We start from the raw sequence: 21661 nt of genomic DNA on the forward strand, positions 1-21661 counted from the left end.
TGTGATGGATCGTGGTACGATCGATCTAAGTGTGATCAATCGTGGTACGATCTAAGTGTGATCGATCGTGGTACGATCTATGTGATAGGTCATGGTACAATCAATGTGATAGGTTGTCGTATGATCAATGTGATAGGTCGTGGTATAATCTATGTGATGGACGCTATGTGATCCATCGTGGTAAGACCATGTTCCATCGTACGATCTATGTGATCGATCGTGGTATGATCATGTGTGATTGATCGTTTTGATCAAAACGGTTCAAAATTATTTCAAGCCGTTCTAACCAAAACGGCTCTAATTAGAGCCGTTTTAACCAACACGGCTCAAATTAAAGCCATTTTAACCAAAACGGCTCTAAATAATTTAGAGCCGTTTTAAGTAAAACGACTCTAATTAGAGCCCTTTTAAACAAAACGGCTCAAAATTATTTAGAGCCATTTTAAAAAAGCGGCTCTAATTTGAGCTGTTTTAAGTAAAACGACTCGAATTAGAGCCATTTTAACCAAAACGGCTCAAAATTATTTAGAGCCCTTTTTAAAAAAGTGGCTCTAATTCGAGCCGTTTTCGTTAAAAGGGCTCTAATTAGAGCCGCGTTTTTAAAACGGCTCAAATTAGAGCCTCTTTTGTTGAAAAGGGCTCTAATTAGAGCCGTTTTGTTAAAACGACTCAAAAAGCCATTTTTTTTTTGTAGTGCACTTTGAAAAACTTTGACAAAAACAATGTTGGGGATCATGCGCTAATCAAAGTCCGATCCCAGAAAATTATTCTTCAAAATAAACAAGGCTAGATTAATTAAACTAACGTGTTTAAGGTAATTACAATCGAAATCGGCCTCTCCTAGGCTACCAGGGCCAGTGGACTTTGGTTGATTTGCTCATTACATGTTGAATGGTGAAGAACATGTTCTTGACTCAACCTTCAGATCTTATCTCTAATGACTGAATATGACTATGAGTGTAGACTCATAACTTGAAGCATTGAATTGATAAATAATACTTCACAATGGCCCTCTATTTATAGACTTGAATTTACACTTATGATAGAGTCAGGAGATAAGAAAGAGTTGTAGGACTGGGATTTTAAGGCATATAGGTCCTACCATGCATAGGTCTCACCAATATGTCTTGGGTTGTGTAGGAGTTGTATAAGTGGGTTGTGCAATAATCATTTTTCGGATTTAATCCTAACTCTATTGCTACTAATTTTCTAGCATGTGCTTGGGTTTTATCCCTTAGGCCCAATGCTCCTTAATCTCTTCTTAAGCCTTTTGGAATTAATTCCAAAAGACCATAACTCTTAAATACTTAAGCTCATAGGAAATTAATTCCTTAAGCCCATAGCTATTTAATTGCTTAAGCCCATAGGAAATTAATTCATAAGCCTAATCATCTCTAAGTAATGAGCCGCTTAGGAATCATATTCTTTTGGCCCTATTTTATCAAATAAAACAATCTAAAATAAATAAATACACAACCGAAGCTCATAGCATATGGTCAATTTACATGAGCTCAAAGAGGGACCTAAAGGGAAAAATACAATTAGCTTTAAACATGTTTGTGACAATATCACACAGCCGTATTTAATAAAAAATGATTCCACTAAACAAATGTGACTGCACTTTAATATGTATTTTCAAATTAATAAAATCAATTCCAGCGACATACTTATTTATTATATATTACCCATCCATGAAATCATTCCGTAGTCGACCCAAAGTCAATACACTATTACTTAATTTACTATCTCTTTTCCTTGATACTCATTTTTGTACCATGTGAGATTTTCATCTCACCTTGCACAAAACAAAATGTGTTCTCATAATTCTACACGCAATCACCCAAAGCACATAAGTATTGACCAGAGATTTGATCTCATTCTTGTACATCAGAGTGACATACACTTTACATCTGAGTTCACAATCTTCTTAGGATTTAGTGTAACTGCTATAAGTCGTCATGCATGTACATCATTCTTAATCACAGTGTTGAAAGAATGATGACTCACGTAGTCCGTTCGGTGCATAGTACTACATTGCACTTACACCAACATATCAATCTGAAGCCCTTCCTACTTCTCCTAATCAAGATAGATTGTTAAGATTGACATGTTATAGTCTATATGGATTTTCCAATTCCATTTATGACTACGAACAATCTTTTATAAATTTCAAGGATATATATAATACAATTTATAAAAAATAAACATAATGTAATTGGAGTTTTTGACACCAGTTCCATAAAACAAGACTCTAAAAAGCATGAAATAAAGGGCGCCACTTTTAGCCCTATTTTTTTTCCTTCTGTTTTGAAATTTGTGCAAACTTTAAACCTATTACATTTAAACTATACAACTTTGTAATTTGTGAATGTGTCTATAACCAAACCAATATATAAGACCAATACAACCTATACTACAATTTCACAAATTAGATTGCTATTTGACAAATCACAGAAAATATAGAGAACGAGAATTAGAATTTGCGATTAGAGAATCAGAATCTATGTTTTTGTGACAACCCTTTTTTTTTTTTTTTTTTTTTTTTATACAAAACATTTCATAAACATTAATCTCTTAAAATACAAATGGATCTTCACAGTGGCACGGCGATATGTCGCAAAGCCAACATATGGTACATACCCCATAATATGTACATGATAAATCAGAGTATGACATTTATCTAACTATGCAGCGGAAAACATAAATCTAATAGCAGAAATCACATATTAAACATTTATCACAAATTAATTACAACAAGAGTCATTTAACATCTATCTGTTTAAGTCTTTCCTCAATATAATTACATAACAGAGATGTTTTTATATAATAACAAGTGAAACAGGCATCACAAGCCATAAACAAAACCTATAAAATTGAGGACGCCCATATCCCGCAATTATAACCGTCACGGCGAGCTTCGGTCATAATATCTCAAATGCACATCTACAACCTCATCAACTATGACCGGAGTACCTGCAGCCAAAGGAATATCATTTATACAGTTGTGAGAGTTTTTCACATCTGTATAGGTGAAATAGTGAGTTCACCGTCTCAGTACATAATACTGAGACCTCAGTGATATTAAACTAATTGAGTTTTCGCAATGAACCAACTTTTCCTTTTTAGTCACGCGTACACTACACCATAATTGTTTGATCCCTCTAATTTGTGAAGCAACTAAGATTTAATGATTTGCTGCGTCAGAAATTAAGATCTTAGGAAGCACGCTCGATGAAATTAAATGCAACCACTTGTGCTTGTATTGTTTAGCTTCATCGATCTCTCTAATTCTTAAGGCTGCTACTAGATTAAACATTTAGCGCTTGTCTTGGGTTGTTTAGTAGTTAAGGTTAATTAGATCGCTTATTTTCTAATTAACTACGGCTAAGGAGAAATAGGGAAAGAGTTCCAACAGTGAATATTCAAAATATGAATTAATATATACTTGCATCGATGATCAGTTGTAAAATTTCGAAGGTGGATGTTGACTTAGACCAATGTTTGTTCTTTTGATTTTTACTTTAATTTGAATTGTTCCTTAGTTATTCTTCTTAAAATTGTTTTTGTTATACTCAAACCCCCTCATCCTTATTCACGCAGCATAAAACTAGGCTAAATACTCTCCGTGGGATCGACCCTTACTTACACTACTACATGTATTTTTAGAAGTAAAGGTTTTATTTTTGGTTGTCTACGACAGCACACCAGTTTTTCCTAGCCCTAGCCGTCCACCACTATAAAGGAGTTCTAACTTATCTATAACTTCAACTGCAGCTTGTCCCACATTGCTTAAATCTTCCAGGCTTCTAGTATTCTGAGCCTATGAATAGACATGTCTATAACTCTTAAAAAAAAAGAAGCTATTTTGCTATATTTCTTTAGTTTTTATTAAGAACTAATATTCTTGAATTAACTCTCGAGAAGAAGTTTAAATTTTGAAGAGCAAGTTGAGAGCCCACTCTCATCACATGTTTTTTATCGAGGAGAAAGGAGCTTAATCTTGTCCATATAGCCAATGAGTGGCCGTTTATTTTAAACACATTCAAGTAAGTGTTTATGATTTATAGTTTATTTTTAAAATAACATTGTTCTTTGCCTGTTTATTATAAAGTTCGTTCTTGGATTTGGTAATTTTATTTTCCATTGCGCAATATGCAAACCAATTCCAAATAGAAAAACCCTAAAAATCCAGTAAGAAAACCATGAAGAGAAAACAAGGCAGAGATACAACCGTATAAAAAACAAGGATGAGGGAAAACCCTAAGGCAAATCAAGGGAGAAAACCTGCAGAGAAAACAAGGGAGGGAGACAACCCTATAAAAAACAAGGTAGGGAGAAAACCCTAAGGAAAAAAATAAAATAAAATAAACTAAGAAGGCATGGGGGGTCGAAGGTAACCCTCAGTTTGTAGGTTACAAATTTATAGGTACCTTGTAGACAAGCCTCGATTTTCATGAGGTGGGAGGCCATCTCTCGGGATAGGGAAAAAAACCCTAAGGCAAAAAACAAAAAGGCATGGGGGGGGGGGGGGGGGGGGGGGGGCGCGAATTAACCCCTAGAATTTGTAGGCTACATGTTTCAGGTTTTCAGAAATCACAAAAGCATCACACATTTCTGGAAGGAGATTACAAAGTTTACTGAGGAGCATCATCCTCGGCAGCCTCGTACCCAAGATAGTCAAAGAGTAGGAAGCTAAAGATTGTTCAAGCCTCCGAAGGAGCCAAGACTCAAATTTTTTCGAGACACATATTTCTCATTATCCGAATATGCTTTCGCTAAAGGAATTGGTGGGTAATTGCTGGGAATAAATCAACTCATATCGGCCCATTTGAAGAACCATGGGCCACCAAGTCAATACCGGCCCAAGGAAAATTGGAGGCCCTAAGCTGAGACGCCAGGACTCCCAGGTAGGCCAATCTAGGGAGATAGATTCCATCCTTTAAAATGGCTATTTCCGAGGATAAGAGACAACAAATTCATCTAGATTGAGTCTCGAGAATGCAGACATCTCGAGACTGAGAGTTTAACCAAGGCTAGGGATAAACATGTCTCGGGAACTCAGGTATCAGTCAGCCAAGGCCTGGGACAAGCATGTCTCTGTAACTCAGGTATCAACCAACCAAGGCCAGGGACAAAGCATGTCTCGGAAAGTGGTATCAACCTTATCTAACGAAATCCAAATTAGAACTCTAATCCAAGTTGAATTGGGGTAGGAGTCACAATCTGGTTCAATTAGAACATCTTAAAGAATCTGATCAACAGTGATATTCCCTGTAGAATTGGGATAGGACTCTCGGTCCGAATATAATCATTAAAGATTTGGGAATCCCTGAAGATCCGAACTAGATCCTACGTCCAATAAGGAATCCAACTCCAAATCAAACGCTAACAACACTCCTAAGTCAAGTAGGAGTAGGAAACCTAATTCAGGTTTCCCTATACCTCTTTGCCTATAAATAGGCTCAAACCTCATGTATAAACAACAGACTAATTATTTTATGCAATGAATATATTTTTGTTCCAAAAGCTAATTTAAGCATTGAAGTGAAACCCCTGAAAGGGTCCCTTGATTTGTTGTTTTGTGGTGATTTTGAGAGCGTGAAAAAAATTGAAGAACATGCAGTTTACACCATAACAGAAACTGCCCTAACAGATTCCAACTATATTCCTTCTCAATTCTTTTAATTTTTAATTTTTTCACTAAAATGACATCTTTTGTTTTTCAAACGTACATTTTTAAAGGATAGTAATAGGATTATGATTAACAAATTTTCACCAAAAAAAAAAAAAATACATTAACAAAAAATGAACAAATTTTAGAGATCAATAAGTTCGAAATTTAGATTTCAAATTGACAAAAAATCGAAACTTAAAAATATTAAAATATAGGTGTAGTTTAATTTTGAAGAACAATATGCAAAGAAAATTCATAAAAATAAATAAGTAGTCTTGAATGGAATTTTTTTTTTTTTTTTGACAAGTTGAATGGAATTTTTTTAAAAACACTCGTTAACAGCAACCTTTTGTTTTATGTCTGGTACAAGAATAATGAGTGAACCTAGGCGCTAATAATTTTAATAACTTTTATTTTAAAATCATATATTTTTTTTTACATATTAATTAAGAAATTATATACTTTTTATATATTTAGGGATACATAATAATTTTATACACTAAATTAAAAAAATCATTTTGTTAGAAAAATTTCTGTCTTTTTATCCGGGTCACTTATTTGCGAGCTCTTCTTTCTATCACAATGAAAATGGCAATCGCAGGAACAACTTCGACAACAATACGACAACTGCCCATGCCACTCGCGTCTTGCCACGTGGCCGTGATTGGAGCTGGCGCCGGCGGCCTTGTAACGGCCCGGGAGCTCCAGCGCGAGGGTCTCAGCGTGGTGGTCTTCGAGCAAGCCCACCAGGTGGGCGGCACCTGGGTCTACACCCCAAAGGTCGAGTCGGACCTGCTCGGGCTCGGCCCCACCCGGACCACGGTCCACTCGAGCCTCTACCGCTCCCTCCGCACGAACCTCCCCCGGGAGTGCATGGGTTTCCGGGACTACCCTTTCGTCTCACGGGACGACCCAGACCGAGATCCGAGGCGCTTCCCGGGTCACCGAGAGGTCCTCATGTATCTCGAAGACTTCGCGCGCGAGTTTGGGATTGCTGAGTTGGTGCGGCTGGAGACAGAGGTAGTGCGCGTGGGATTAGTGGAGGGCTCGAAATGGAAAGTGATATCAAGAAAGAGAGGCAGAGACGAAACGAGTGTGGATGAGATTTTTGACGCCGTTGTTGTGAGTAACGGCCACTACACCGAGCCTCGTGTCGCTGAAATTCCCGGTATGTGTTGGGTACATGAATAGGAATTGTGAATTGCTCGTTTGGGTATTGAATTTTTAGAATTAGAATTGAATTCTAATTCTATTTACAAATATCGAGATAAAAAATTGTGTTTGGGTGTTGAATTTTGAGATTGAAAAATATTATATTTTAATGGTAATAAATGATTGAAAGTTTAAAAAGTTGTATATAATGATTGGTATTTTAAAAAGTTGTGTGAAATAATAATTTATTATATATTGATTATTTAATTAAAAAAATAAATAATTTTTTTTTTTTAAAAAATAATTAAAATCAAAATTAAAAAATAAAAAAATAAAATAAAAAATGAAGCAAGGGGTGGCTGCCGGCAGCCACACCTTTGGGGGTGGCCGCGCGCCACCCCCAGAGGAGGTCGGGGGTGGCCCCGCGGCCACCCCCAGTGGTCGGGGGAGGCCGCGCGGCCTCCCCCAAGGGTCGGGGGTGGCCGCGCGGCCACCTCCAGTAGTAGGGGGAGGCCGCGTGGCCTCCCCAAGAGGGTCAGGTGGCAGCCACCCCTCTGTTTTTATTTTTAATTTCATTTATTTATTTATTTTTTATTTAAATTATTAATATTTTATTATTTAAATGTTGGACCCACGTGTTTTTTTAGTCAACTTTTCCTGCGCGTGGGTCCCACCATTAATCTGAAAGACAGCCTTGAGAATAATAGAATTCGGGTTTTTTGCGGGTGTGATGCGGGTTTTCGGATTTTGAACAAATACCCGAGAAGAAAACTTATTATTCTCTATATCCAAACCAACCATTAAATCAATCGGTTAGAAGCTTATTCTTTTCTTTTTCTTTTCAGGCATGAGTAAATGGCCTGGGAAGCAAATTCATAGCCACAATTACCGTGTTCCCGAGCCTTTTCGAGATCAAGTATGTGCCAGGTTTCTATCTACTTCATCCTTATTTTTTTTGGGTATTTAAAAGTTTGGATAGTGAACAAGTATGCTTTTGACAGATTGTAGTTTTGATAGGGAGTTCAGCAAGTGCTGTTGATATTTCTCGGGACATAGCTGGTGTTGCCAAAGAAGTACATATTGCTGCGAGAACAATTGGAGATGGAACATTTGGAAAGCAGGCTGGCTATGATAACATGTGGCTTCATCCTATGGTAAAATCCTTTCCCATGGTGACAATTGGGTGGTTATTATGACAAGTTATTCGAGTAAAATCCTTTCACTGTGATTCTGGGTAAAGTTGATCTAAAGTGCTAATCTTAATACTAAATTGATGCAGATACAAAGTGTCCGTGAAGATGGAACTGTATATTTCCAAGACCGTAGCTTTATCCTTGCTGATGTCATTCTTCACTGCACAGGGTATGCTGAAAACTCCATTATTTGGCCTTAGCTTCATCTAGGACCAAAATTCTCTTTACAGAAAGTTTCATATTGAATGTAAAATTTGTGAGTGAACCCAAAATGAAACATTGAATGATAATTAAAAGTTGTGGGAATGGAGTGTGATTTTTCTTTTTGGTTTGAAAAGTATTTTGACATGACATAAATCAATTTGAGTGAAAACAGTTTTAAGTGTTTTGTGAATGTTTTATATTTTGGGTCCTTTGTTAAGATAAAGGAAACTTTAACAACCAAAGCCTTTCTCATTTAAAGGTACAAGTATCATTTTCCTTTTCTTGAAACTGATGGCTTCGTGACTGTGGATGACAACCGTGTGGGGCCACTGTACAAGCACATTTTCCCACCAGTCTTGGCCCCATTGCTTTCCTTTGTTGGGTTACCGTTGAAGGTTTATCCCTACTTATCATAGTATGCCCTTGGTTTTTAGTTGGATATATATTATTTTGATCTTAGTTAATGGTGGAAGAAAATCTTTGTATTTGGTTGGTGCCAGGTTATTACTTTCCCCATGTATGAATTACAAGGCAAGTGGGTAGCTGGTGTCTTGTCTAATCGACTCATGCTTCCATCACAACAAGAGATGATGGAAGATGTTGAAGCTTTCTACTCATCGGCCGAAGTTTCTGGCATGCCTAAGCGATACACTCACAATTTGGGTGGTAGTCAGGTATATATTTGCTCAAGCCAGGAGCCTTACATGGTCTATTTTGATGTTTGGTACTTTTGTGAGCTCACATTAATTTAGTATGGTGGCTAATGGCCCATTTTCAATGTGTTGTTAAATGGTCCCAAACTGGCACAATGAAAGAACATAAGGGTGTCTAAATACTGCTCGCACTAGATATCAAGTTAAGACTATAAGTATATCTCTACCTACGTCTCTCAGATTATTGGGATTAGTATTGTGTTAGTCTTTATCTTTATGCAAGAGTCATAGTCCTAGTCTGAGTGAGACTATCAGTCCTAATCCTAGTTATGTAAGAGTCCAAGTCCAAGTGGGACTATAAGTCCTAATCCTAGTCTAAGTCAGTGTTGTAACCTTCATTTAAGTGCAGTATTGGAATAAAGTATGGGTAGAGAATTATTCAGTAAAATCAATGCTTGCGTTGTGAGGCCTTGAGGTCCATGTAAAAGCCTCTATCTTTGTTCTTTATGGTAACCATAGTGAAGTTACGCAGGACCATCATACTAACTTTCCAGTCCACGGTCCAGTTATGCAGTCTATTTCTAAGGCACATAACAACTTGGTACTAGAGCCAACAATGTCTTCACCTTCCTCGTTGCCTTCCAAGCAACGGATGGAACCATTGGAGACTAAATTTGATTCTACGATGCGGGAGCTTTCACAGCAATGAATTTCAGGTTTGATCATTGACACACCAACACAGGGAGTTGATCTAATAATTGCAGCGAAGGACCACGAATTACCCAGAGAGGTTTGGGCACCAGTGGATCAACGGCTCCTAGGGTGTCTAAGTTAGATTTTCCACGCTATTGTAGCAATGACGACTCGACTAGTTGGATTTACCGGATCAAGCAATTTTTTGAATTCCATGGTACAAATGAGGAGGAGAGACTACCCTTAGCTGCCTACCGTAACGAAAAGAGTAGTGATGCCTTGAAAGAGGGGGGGTCTCCACGCCAAGTATGGTCCAACCCTTTTTGAGGATTTTTTTTTTTTGGATTATTTATCTAAGCTGAAACAGGTTGGGTTAGTGCGTGACTATCAAATTCAATTCAAAAGACTCCTAAGTCGTGTTGGCAAATTTTCTCTTGAACACCAATTGGGGCGTTTCATCAGTGGGCTTAACACGATACGCACGGAGGTTCAAGCAGCACGCCCCACAAGCCTCATCGCTGCAGTAGGCTTGGCACGGCGGTACGAAGCCAAGCAACAAGCCCAATGCCGGAACAGTTTGCTGGAACCCCTGAGGCCCCCCAGTCTGCCACCCATGCCATCGTGGGTGCTAACCCTAGCCAAGAGTCCCCAAATCAAAAAACTCATAGCAGAAGAATTAAAAGACAGAAGGGACAGAGGGTTGTGTTTGAATTGTGACGAGAAATTCAAACCTGGCCATCGATGTGCCAAATTATTTTGGCTAGAATTGAAGGATGATGAAGAGGAAGCACTACCAGAATGGGTCGATGCGGAAAATTTCAAAGGATTTCTCAGAGTAGGGGAGGAGCTGCCAGCAATTTCTATACACGCCATCACCGGAGCTCACGATCCTTGCTCGATGTGGATAAAAAAGACTATGGGTGGCTGCAAAATCCTGCTTCTCTTTGATAGTGGAAGCACCCACAACTTCATCAGCACCGCCATGGCCCAAAGAGTGGGAATCTCGTGGACGAAGGGAGGAAGACTGGAGGTCCTCGTGGCTAACGGCGAATGGCTGCTCAATGGGGGTGTTTGTCGTTGAATCACCATATGGCTGGAAAACGTTTCCTTTGTGGTGGACTTCTACATACTAGATATTGAAGGATGTGAGGCTATATTAGGGGCTGTGGCTGAGGGTCTTAGGTCCCATTTTGTGGGATTTTTCAAGTCTATGGATGTGTTTTGTGTGGGAAGGAGACCGGGAAGTGTTTCGGGGAATTTCAACGCCTCAAGATAAGGTGGTAGATGGGACAAAGTTTCTGAAACTCGTGGCTGCTGCAGGGGTACGACAAATCAAAGCAGTCCACTTAGGAGAAAGGGAGCCCGATTTGAAGAAGTGGAGCCCGATATCCAGGCCTTACTTGATCACTACTCTAGCCTGTTTCATGAGCCCAAAGGCCTACCACTTGCCAGAGCCTATAATCATAAAGTTCCAATGTTGTCAAGCCATGGTCTGGTCAGAGTTCGGCCTTATGAGTATCCTTTTATCAAAAAAAAAAAAATGAAATTGAGTGGCAAGTCTCTTGGTTTTTAAATTCGATAGTAGTAACAGTTAGCACAAGAAGAAACACGATGGATCATGGAGATCTTGTGTTGACTACTGAGCTTTGAATCCAATCATGGGAAATTTATTTAATTTCCCCATACCTGTGATAGATGATCTTCTGAATGAGTTACATGGGGGCCAGAGTTTTCTCCAAATTGGACTTACGTTTTGGCTATCATCAGATCAGAGTTCATCCACTAGATACTGAAAAGACGGCATTTCGGAGCCAGCATGGGCACTATGAATTTCTAGTAATGCAGTTTGGGCTATCCAATGCCCGGTCCGCCTTTCGGGCCCTAAGGAACATCTTTCAGAAGGTAATTTGGAAGTTTGTTTTAGTTTGCTTTGATGTTATTTTAATTTATAGCAAAACCTAGGTGGAACACTTGCATCATGTGGCCCAAGTTTTTGAAATTTTATTGACCCATCAATTGTTCCTGAGGAGAGATAAATGCCAATTTGGCAAAATTGAGGTGTGCTATTTGGGACACAACTTCTCCGCAAGGGGTGGAGATGGATCCTAGAAAAATTGATTCAATAATGGGGTGGCCCAAACTCAAAAGAATTACTCAAAAGAATGCCTTTGGATGGTCAGCCCATGCAAATGAATCCTTTAATGAGCTGAAACGGGCTATGACCCAGGCCCCAGTTCTGGCTTTACCTGATTTTTCCAAACCATTCATAGTAGAATGTGTGACATCCCACATCGCCTGGGAATGAGGATGTGCTTATATGTATAAATGCACCCTTTATGACACAACGCGTCTAGAGCCCAGATGGTTGGGTGTAAGGAACAAAGCCTTGAGGTTGAGGGTTCGAGCAGTCCCAAGATACCAAAGAGGACAATATTGTGGGTGGGTCACCATGGCTGCGGCGTGCTCTGATACCACAACAACGAGTTTTAAAGCCGTGATGGCGATGAACCTATCGGAACTCCGCAGTTAAGCGTGCTTCTGCGAGAGCAGTACCAGGATGGGTGATCTCCTGGGAAGTCTGGTTTGGGGAGCCAAAAATGGACAATATTGTGTCATTGGGAGTGGGTCGTTACAAATGGTATCAGAGCCATTGCCCAGCCTGAGATGGTGGGAGCGTGCACAAGCCCAATGAGGGACGCCAGCGGGGACGCTGGGTCCAAAGAGGGGGTGATTGTGACGTCTCACATCACCTGAGAATGAGGATGTGCTTATATGTATAAATGCACCCTTTATGACACAACGCGTCTAGAGCCTAGATGGTTGGGTGTAAGGAACAAAGCCTTGAGGTTGAGGGTTCGAGCAGTCCCAAGATACCAAAGAGGACAATATTGTGGGTGGGTCACCATGGCTACGGCGTGCTCTGATACCACAACATCGCGTTTTAAAGCCGTGATGGCGGTGAACCTATTGGAACTCCGCAGTTAAGCGTGCTTCTGCGAGAGCAGTACTAGGATGGGTGACCTCCTAGGAAGTCTGGTTTGGGAAGCCAAAAGTGGACAATATTGTGTCATTGGGAGTGGGTCGTTACAGAATGTGATGCCTCTGGGTTAGGCATTGGGGTGGTCTTGCTGCAAGAAAACTGACACATAGCTTATTTTAGCAAAGATACCAAGGGAGAGAGCTCAGACTATCTACCTATGAAAAAGATATGCTGGCATTAGTCTTGGCACTCTAAAAGTGGAGAACCTATTTTTTGGGTTCAAAATTTATTGTTTGCACTGATCAGAAAAGCCTGAAATTTCTATTGGATCATACTATATCAACCGCAGCCCAGCAACAGTGGTTGGTAAAATTATTGGAATAAGTTTATGAGATTGAGTATGAGCGGGGAAAATAAATTTCAGTAGCCGATGCCCTGTCACGAATAGAAGATCTGAATACATTGATGGCTATTTCTCATCGAGTGCCACATTGGCTAGAGCCTATTCAAGAAAAAATTCAATCTGATCTAGAACTCCAAGCTCTAGTTGTCAGAATACAAGGAGAGGCGGTGGGCCATGGCAATTCAAGGAGGGCCTGATTTTCTTTATGGAGCTGGTATATTTGCCCAGCACTTCTTTCATTTAGCCCATCATTGCAGAAATACATGGGACACACACGAAGAACTCTTTAAAACCATGAAGATGCTAAAGATAGTGTTTTACTGGCAAAAATGAAGAAGCGGGTCAAGGCCTTTATTAGGCAGTACGAAGTGTGTCAATGACACAAAACTGAGACGACCATGCCTTTGGGCCTCTTGCAACATTTACCAACCCGTACTAAAGTTTGGACTGAGGTCTCAATGGCCTTCATTATTAGTTTACCCAAGTCGCACGGGAAATCCACTATTCTGGTGGTTATTGACTGGCTAGGTTGCAAGAGGCCCAAAGGCATGGTTGTCTCAGTTTTGTGTCGTTGACACACCATGCCGGGGTCCATTGTGTGTGATTGAGATCCAACATTGACAAATCATTTTTGGACTGAATTTTTTTCACTTCATGAAACTAAATGCAATTTTAGATCGGCTTATCATTTGCAAACTGACGGGTAAACGGAAGTCCTTAATCGCACGGTGGAGATGTACTTACGACATCTAACGAGTTCAAAGCTTAAAGAATAGGTTACGTGGCTTCTATGGGTTGAGTACTGCTATAACACTAGTACCGTTTCAGCTCATATCATAACTCTATTTGAATTGGTGTATGGAAGATCTTCTCCCACATTGTTATCATATGTCAAGGGCACAACACAGGTGGAAGCCGTTGAGAAGACTAGTGAAGCGTGATCAGCTACTTAGAGAGGCAAGGGATCGTTTGCTAAAAGCTCAACATCGAATGGCACAAATTTACAAGAAGCATCACAAGGAGAATCATTTAAGATTTTGAAAAAAATTGTACTCATTGCATTCTTTTTTCGATTTGCCTAAGGAATCATTGCATCCTGTTTTCCACATCTCAGTTCTTAAGCAGCATGTGGGTAACCACCGTACCACAAAACCTACAGGGATCGAGCTACCCAACGGGCTGGATTCGCAGGTCCAGCATCAAGCAATATTGGGGCGGAGGGTGCACAAGGGAATACCAGAAATCTTGGTGCATTGGGCGGGTTATTCTACAGCAAATGCTTCTTGGGAAAAGAATGCCGACTTCATTTCTCGCTTTTCAAATTGTCCTCGAGGACAACGATGTTTGTACGGGGAGATGAATGTTACAATCCTTAGCAAGTTAAAACTATAAGTATATCTCTGCCTACCTCTCTCAGATTACCGGAAGTAGTATTGTGTTAGTCTTTATCTTTACGTAAGGATTGTAACACATTTACTAAAATCTACCTTGATTCACATGGTAAGAGACCAGCTAAGTTGGAGAGATGTATTTTGGCCTTTGAAGCCAATTAAAGTGCATACCTCTTGTTCTGATTTCTTTACATTAATTTAGTCATGCTCAAAAAGAATTTTTGGTGTCACTTTGCAGTTCGAGTACAATGCTTGGCTTGCCGCCCATTGTGGATGTCCTGCAGATGAAGAATGGAGAAAACAAATGTATTACTCAACTGCAAAGAACAAACTTGCTCGACCTGAGTCTTACCGTGACGAATGGGAAGATCATCACTTGGTTTTGCAAGCTCATGAGGATTTCGTCAACCAAATCTCAAATCGTGTTAGTGACAGAAGCCTCTCTCAGTAATCAAGCTTCAAGAATCATTTTTTCCTTGCATTATTATTATTCTCTTCTATTCCTGGTGGTTTATACATTATTTTTGAATAATAATGTAAATTAAGAATAATGGCTTCTAAGCGCTTGGGGACTGAAATTGAATAAATCAAGATTGACAGTGCTTAGAAAATGCTCAAATATAATGACCTTGTCTTTGTTACTTATGTATGTATGCCTTACAATTGAATGCAAGGCGAGGGGGAGACGAACCCGTGGAAACAAAAAAGATTGCACCAGACTCATCGAACCCAGGTCTGTACCGTGGCAGGGTAAGGGCTAATACAAATAACAAGAACATCATGACATTTTGCATTTGTCTCTTTACCCCCCTTTAATTATCATATTCATTTGATATGATGCCTTGTACACCACTAACGATTGATTTGGATGGGGGATTTTGAGAGGAATCGAATGAAAAAATTAGTTGAAATCAACCACTCTTGTTCGTGATCTTTTATAGGCAAAGCAAATGGTAGAACAGAGTTCGATATTCCATTCCACTCACTTGTATTAATTTCCCCCAATTTGTATGGAATTACACCTTCTTTCATTATATGAGTTAGAGCACCAGGCAGCAGACTCCCAACCATTTTCTCTAATTTAAAGAAAATTTAGTGAATCAAACTATTTTTTTTTTCCCTATACAAATATACTCTATAATAGCTTCTCTTAATCTTTCTCTATACTATTAAATTATTATTATTATTTTTTACTTTTTATTTTCACTGTATCTCACTCTCACTCTCTCTCATTTATTTCCGTCACCGTTGCGTTGAGGCTCTTGGCCTCCTGAGTCCTAAATGGCCAAGTAGTCTTTTTTGTCAGTCGTCTTCTTTGTCGATCCCCGGAAATCCTTCACGAAAACGAACTCGGCCCGGCCGTTTTCCTCAATGGCGTCGTTTAGGTTGCCGGTGTTGTTGCTACCATAGAGCTTGTTCTTCTCTGGAGGTTTCCTCAGGGATTTGACGGAGTTGGGTTCCTGAGATCGAGCGGATGGCATCGCTCAGCTTGTTGTGGAGGACGGGGATGGGCCTGGAGAGCTGGTTGGAGGCGACGAAAGGTTGGAGAGGAAGCGTAGATGGTTGAGGTTTAGCGAGAGCGTGCTGGAGAGATTGGACCTGGAGAGGGACAACAACTTGCTGGCGATTACCGCTTTGTTTTTTTCTCGGCTTTGCTGGAAAGGGCTGTATCAGCAGGCAATAAAGCAGAGGAACTATGAATCGGTGAAGTGGCGGTGGCCGTGAGAGTGGACATGCGCATCTTGTTGACGGACAGTGTTGCATTGGCGGTGGCCGCGAGTGTTGCAATGGGCTACAAGTGGGAATTTGGTGAAGAAGAAGGAGAAGAGGGAAGATAATATGGCGAGTGAGGGTACAACTACAAGAGAGTGGCGAGTGAGGGTACAACTACAAGAGAGTCAGAGAGAGGTTTTTTTCCTATTAAAATATTGGATTGGGTAGCTACACCAAGAATGAAGATGCATAATAGGGCATCTGCTGTGACATACTTTTTTGTAATTTTTTTTCTTCCAAATTTTCCCTATTTTAGGAAAGGGAACTACTTATAGGGCATTTGCTACTAGGAGAGCCCCTTCTATCAGGTTATGGCAAAAACCAAGGGTTTTTTGCCCACCAATAATATACTGACACATCATCTCAAAACAAAAAAACTCAAAAAACTAAAGTGTTGTTGAAACACCAAATCTGGACCACGCTGAGAACGCCCCTGCCCAAATCCGCACCACCACAGCCAGGCCGGACACCGCCGGCACCGCCTAGGCCGAACGCTGCCGGCACCGCCCAGGCCAGACCACGCCGCCAACGCCCGTACTGGACCACGCTGCCACCGCCCGGGTCGGAACACGCCGTCACAGCCAGGCCAACCCCAACTCCTCCGACGTGGGTCTGGACGCTTTCGGCAACGCCCAAGTCGGAAAACGCCACCAACGCCCGTGCCGGACCACACCGTCCAGGTCGGAAACCGCCACTGTCCGGGTCGGAAGATGCCGTCACAGCCAGGCCAAACCCGACGGTGAGTGACGCCCGACAGAAGGGGTGGCCCGAAGGCCACCCCCAGGTTCGGGCCAACCCCAGACCTCGGGGGTGGCCGCGCGGCCGCCCCATGGACCGTGGGGAGCCGCGCGGCCACCCCCCAGTGGCCAGGGGTGGCAGCGCAGAGCCTGGGGTGGCCATCGGGCCAGCCCTAGATGGATCTAGGGTTGGCTCGAAGGCCACCCCCAGACCCCGGGGATGGCCGCGCGACCGTCCCATGGACCAGGTGTAGCCGCGCGGCCACCCCCCAGTGGCCGGGGGTTGCCGCGCGGCCACCCCCAGGGCCTGGGGTGGCCTTCGGGCATACCCTAGATCCATCTAGGGGTGGCCCGAAAGCCACCCCCAGACCCCGTGGGAGGCCGCGCGGCCACTCCCGGCCTCTGTGGAGTGGCCGAGCGGCCCGCTGGCGGCGGCTTTCCGGCCTGGGGCTGCGGATTTGGGGCGGTGATGGTGCTCTTCCGGTTGGGCAGCGGCATTTCTTCCGGTTGGGCAGCAGCATTTCATTTTTTGAGTTTTAGCTGACTTGTCGATTTCTTATTGGTTGGCAAAATACCCTTCCTTTCTGCCACTACCGAACAGAAGTTATTCCCTTGCTACTAGTGCTCTTAAGCATACTTGCTATCCTCCAACATATAAAAGACAATTAAAATATATGAGAAAACTACAGTTTACCCCCTCAATGTTTCACTCCTTTTTCAATCTTGCCTCAAAAGTGAAAAAATTTACAATGTATTCCACCAAAATTTCCTAATTTTTCAATGTAGACATTCTGTTAGATGATTCCATCTTCCTTGATGGAAATTGCCGCATGTGCACGACACGTGTGATTTTTGCTCTCGACTTCACCAAAATGCCTTCATGTTTCTTAAAACTGGAAATCTTATCTTGACTTGACTAATACCGGTAAGTTCCCCATATGGGCGATAAACACTCTTTCCCGTTCATCAGTACAATTGTCTCTCTACAACACAGGTAATCTTGTTCTACACACTTTGGAAGGTGTTACTTTGTGGGAGAGCTTCCATTTTCCGACAGATACCCTTCTCCCCCAACAACTACTCACTAGAAATACAAAGCTTGTCTCCTCAAGGAGCCAGAGCAATTATTCCTCTAGTTTCTACAAGCTTTTCTTCGACAACGATATCCTTCTCTGCCTTCTTTACGATGGACTTGAGATTTCCAGTATTTATTGGTTTGATCCATGGCTTGTGAGTTGGGATGCTCAAAGGTCCACGAACAACAATAGTAGAATTGCAGTGCTTGATTCCTTAGGGAACTTCAGTTCTTCCGATGATTTTACTGCGGTATCAGCTGATTATGGGGCTGTGCTTCATAGAAGACTGACAATAGATTACGATGGTGATATTCGAGTCTACAGCTGGAAAGAGAAGGAGGAGAAGTGGGTTATTTCATGGCAAGCCATTCAGAAACCTTGCAAGATTCATGGTATTTGTGGGGTCAACAGTATATTCAGCTATGTTATTGGTTCTGAGAGGAAATGCCTTCCACGATATACTATGAAAAACCATACCGATTGGTCTTAAGGTTGTGAACCGGGATTTGATCTCTATTGCAACAAAAATATATGAGTCAGGCTTTTTGTAGCTATCCCACGTTGAATTCTATCCCAATGAAACATGAGGGCATTTTGGTAAAGTTGAGAGCAAAAATCACATGTGCGGCAATTTCTGTTAGGGAAGGCGGAATCATCTAACGGAATGGCTACATTGCAATATTAGGAAACTTTGTCGGGGTCCATTGCATAATTTTTTTTACTTTGGGGGTAAGATTGAAAAAGGGGTGAAACATTAGGGTGGTAAAGTGTAGTTTTTCCAATATATATATAATGATCAAATCATATATTTTTCTTTCTTTTATTTTCTTTATCTCAAACATCCAAACAAAAGAAAAGAAAATACTTGTATACATTTCATTTAGCTAATCTAAAAATACGATTTTTATTTTTTAATGGTCTAAAGCGCGATGCCCTGTATAAAAATCAATATTTTTATTAATGATTAATCCAATAAACAAAAACTTTTTGCAAAAAAAAATAAAATGAAGAGAAAAGAATGTCTTCGTTAATAATTCATTTATTTCTCTCCCGAACATTCTTTGTGACTCTTAATTAGTACGTTCGGTGCAAATCCTTGACGAAAATTATTTACCCTTTTACAAATGATTGAGGGAAACCCTAGCTAACGCAGCCAGTCATTCTTATTCCTTTTATGAATATTTGTAGTCCCCACTAGGAATGCCCATGGTCCGCATTACGAATGATCGTTGACGTATTGTATAGTGTGTCAGAAAGTACATCATATGCCTTCATCATGTGTGTAAGATCATTCCATGAACGATCGACCAACCCTAAAATTCATACAAACGTTCATTTTTCGCTTGAGGATGTTCGCCAAATAGCCAGATCAGTTAAACCTTATCCTATGCATTCTCTGCCCATAAGTACCCCTTACCCTACATCCCTCAATACCATTTATTCTCTGTGCACTTATTCTATCACACTCTTGATTAGAGGAAAGTTCTAGACAAAGAATAAGAAGTTGAGTTGATAATCCACCTTTATTTGAGGTAACCTTTGTTGCCTAACCTTTCTTTCATGTTATTAATGTTCTATCCTTATTGGTTCATTATTTGTTTTACAATTTTCGTTACATGAAAGCTTTAAGGAATTATTTTCCCACTTCAAAAGAAAATGTCATTTTCAAAATATAAGTTTATATCCATTCTTAGTTTTCAGAAATGGTCACGGTGTCATATTTTATTATATCTTTGTTATGCTATTAGGAGCTTTAAATTAAGAGTTAGCACGTTAGATTAGGTTGTCTCACCATGGGGAGTGCCAGTGCTGTTTGTGAAGAAGAAGGATGGTTCAATGTGTTTATGCATAGACTATCGCGAGTTGAATCGAATGACGATAAAAAACAAATATCATTTACCAAGGATTGACGATCTCTTCGATCAACTTAAGGAGGTCACGGTTTTCTCTAAGATCAATCTTCGGTCAGGATATCATCAACTCAAGGAGAATGAAGAAGACATCTAGAAGGCGGCGATACGTACACGATATGATCATTATGAATTTTTGGTTATGCCGTTTGGAGTAACAAATGTACCATTTGTATTCATGGACTTAATGAATTAAGTGTTTCATATGTATCTTGATTGGTTCGTAGTCGTGTTTATAGATGACATTTTAGTTTATTCCACCAATCACCGTGACTATGGGAGGCATTTGAAAACAATGTTAGGTATTCTAAGGGAGAAGAAGCTATTCACTAAACCCAATAAATGTGAATTTTGGCTAGAAGAAGTCTCATTCCTAGGCCATATAATCTCGAAAGATGGGATAGCTGTCGATCCAAGTAAGATTGAAGCAGTAACGAAATGGGAGTGGCCACAATTGTCCATGAGATTAGAAGTTTCTTGAGACTGGCTGGATATTATCGAAGATTCGTAGAAGGCTTCTCTAAGCTTTCGGGTCCTTTGACCACTCTGACAAAGAAGAACACTCGTTTTGCCTGAAGTGACGAGTGCGAAACAAGCTTTCAAGAACTCAAGCAGAGGTTAGTGTCTGCAACTATCCTCGTACTTCCAATGGAGTCAGAGAAATTCATTATCTACAGCGATGCCTCTCTCAAAGGACTAGGTTGCTTACTCATGCAATAAGGTAAGGTAATCGCCTATGTGTCGAGACAATTGAAAGATCATGAAAGAAATTATCCTACTCATGATCTAGAACTTGCAGCAGTAGTTTATGCCTTGAAAACTTGGAGGCACTATCTATTTCGGGAGAAGATTGAAATCTATACCGATCATCAAAGTCTCAAGTACATCTATACGCAAAAGGAGCTGAATATGAGGCAACAAAGATGGGTAGAGCTCATAAAATACTACAATTCCTATATCTTGTACCACTCAGGTAAAGCAAATGTTGTTGCTAACGCTCTAAGTAGGAAATCACAAAGTGATACCTTGAATACTTTGAGTACTCTAGATCAACTTGCTCAGCAATTAGAGATGATCCAACTGAACATTGCTCCAACTGAAGAGCAATCCGCTCTTGCAACATTATTAATCCACCCCTTAATTGCTGATAGGATCAAGATTGCCCAAGAAAACGACCTTGAGTTACAAGAACTCGTGGTGAAGGCTAATCGTGATGCCTCTGGTTTTCATTTTATGGATGACGATATGTTAAGAACTGGAGATGCCAGAACCATCATACCAAACGATGCAGAGCTGAAGAGAGATATTCTGGATGAAGCCCACAAATACAAATATACAATACATCCAGAAAGCACCAAGATGTACCAGGATTTGAAGAAGTTCTGGTGGCGTGCATGAAGCGGGATATTGCAAAGTACGTGGTGCAGTGTCATGTTTGTCAACAAGTGAAGGTCGAGCAATAAAGACCAATAGGGCCTCTCCAACCACTTAATGTTCCAGAATTGATATAGGATCAGATTGCTATGGACTTTGTGGTAGGTTTGCCAAAGGCACTTAGTGGCCAAGATTCCATTTGGGTGGTAGTTGACAGACTTACCGAAAGTGTTCATTTCATTCCATTCCATATAACTAAACTATTCATAATAGAGATAGTCAGGTTACATGGAATACCTGCCTCTATCGTGTCTAAAAGGGACCCTCGATTTACTTTATGATTCTGGATGTGCTTATATGATGCAATGGGTATAAGGCTGAACATTAGCACGACTTTTCATCTTCAAACCAACGGACAGTCAGAAAGGACCATCCAAACTTTGGAAGA

At 40.6% G+C, this 21661-nt stretch overlaps 1 protein-coding gene and 1 pseudogene across 1 annotated transcript; both read left to right on the forward strand.

The window, feature by feature from the left end:
* Positions 1–6247: 6247 nt before the first annotated feature.
* LOC133854181 (flavin-containing monooxygenase FMO GS-OX-like 4) lies at positions 6248–14961 on the forward strand (annotated as a pseudogene).
* An 889-nt stretch (positions 14962–15850) lies between these two features.
* LOC133854562 (putative receptor protein kinase ZmPK1) lies at positions 15851–18419 on the forward strand. The gene is made up of 2 exons (XM_062290798.1): positions 15851–15884; positions 17848–18419. The coding sequence occupies exons 1-2, from the start codon at positions 15851–15853 to the stop codon at positions 18417–18419; spliced, it is 606 nt and encodes a 201-aa protein (XP_062146782.1).
* The last annotated feature ends 3242 nt before the right edge of the window (positions 18420–21661 follow it).

Source organism: Alnus glutinosa, chromosome 13 (assembly GCF_958979055.1).
Source record: "Alnus glutinosa chromosome 13, dhAlnGlut1.1, whole genome shotgun sequence".
NCBI classification, from domain to species: domain Eukaryota; kingdom Viridiplantae; phylum Streptophyta; class Magnoliopsida; order Fagales; family Betulaceae; genus Alnus; species Alnus glutinosa.

Coding starts and splice junctions, on each gene's coding strand:
- LOC133854562 (XM_062290798.1), top strand. CDS start 15,851: ATGGGCCTGGAGAGCTGGTTGGAGGCGACGAAAG. Junction 15,885..17,847: donor CTGGTTGGAGGCGACGAAAG/GTTGGAGAGGAA, acceptor TCTACAACACAG/GTAATCTTGTTCTACACACT.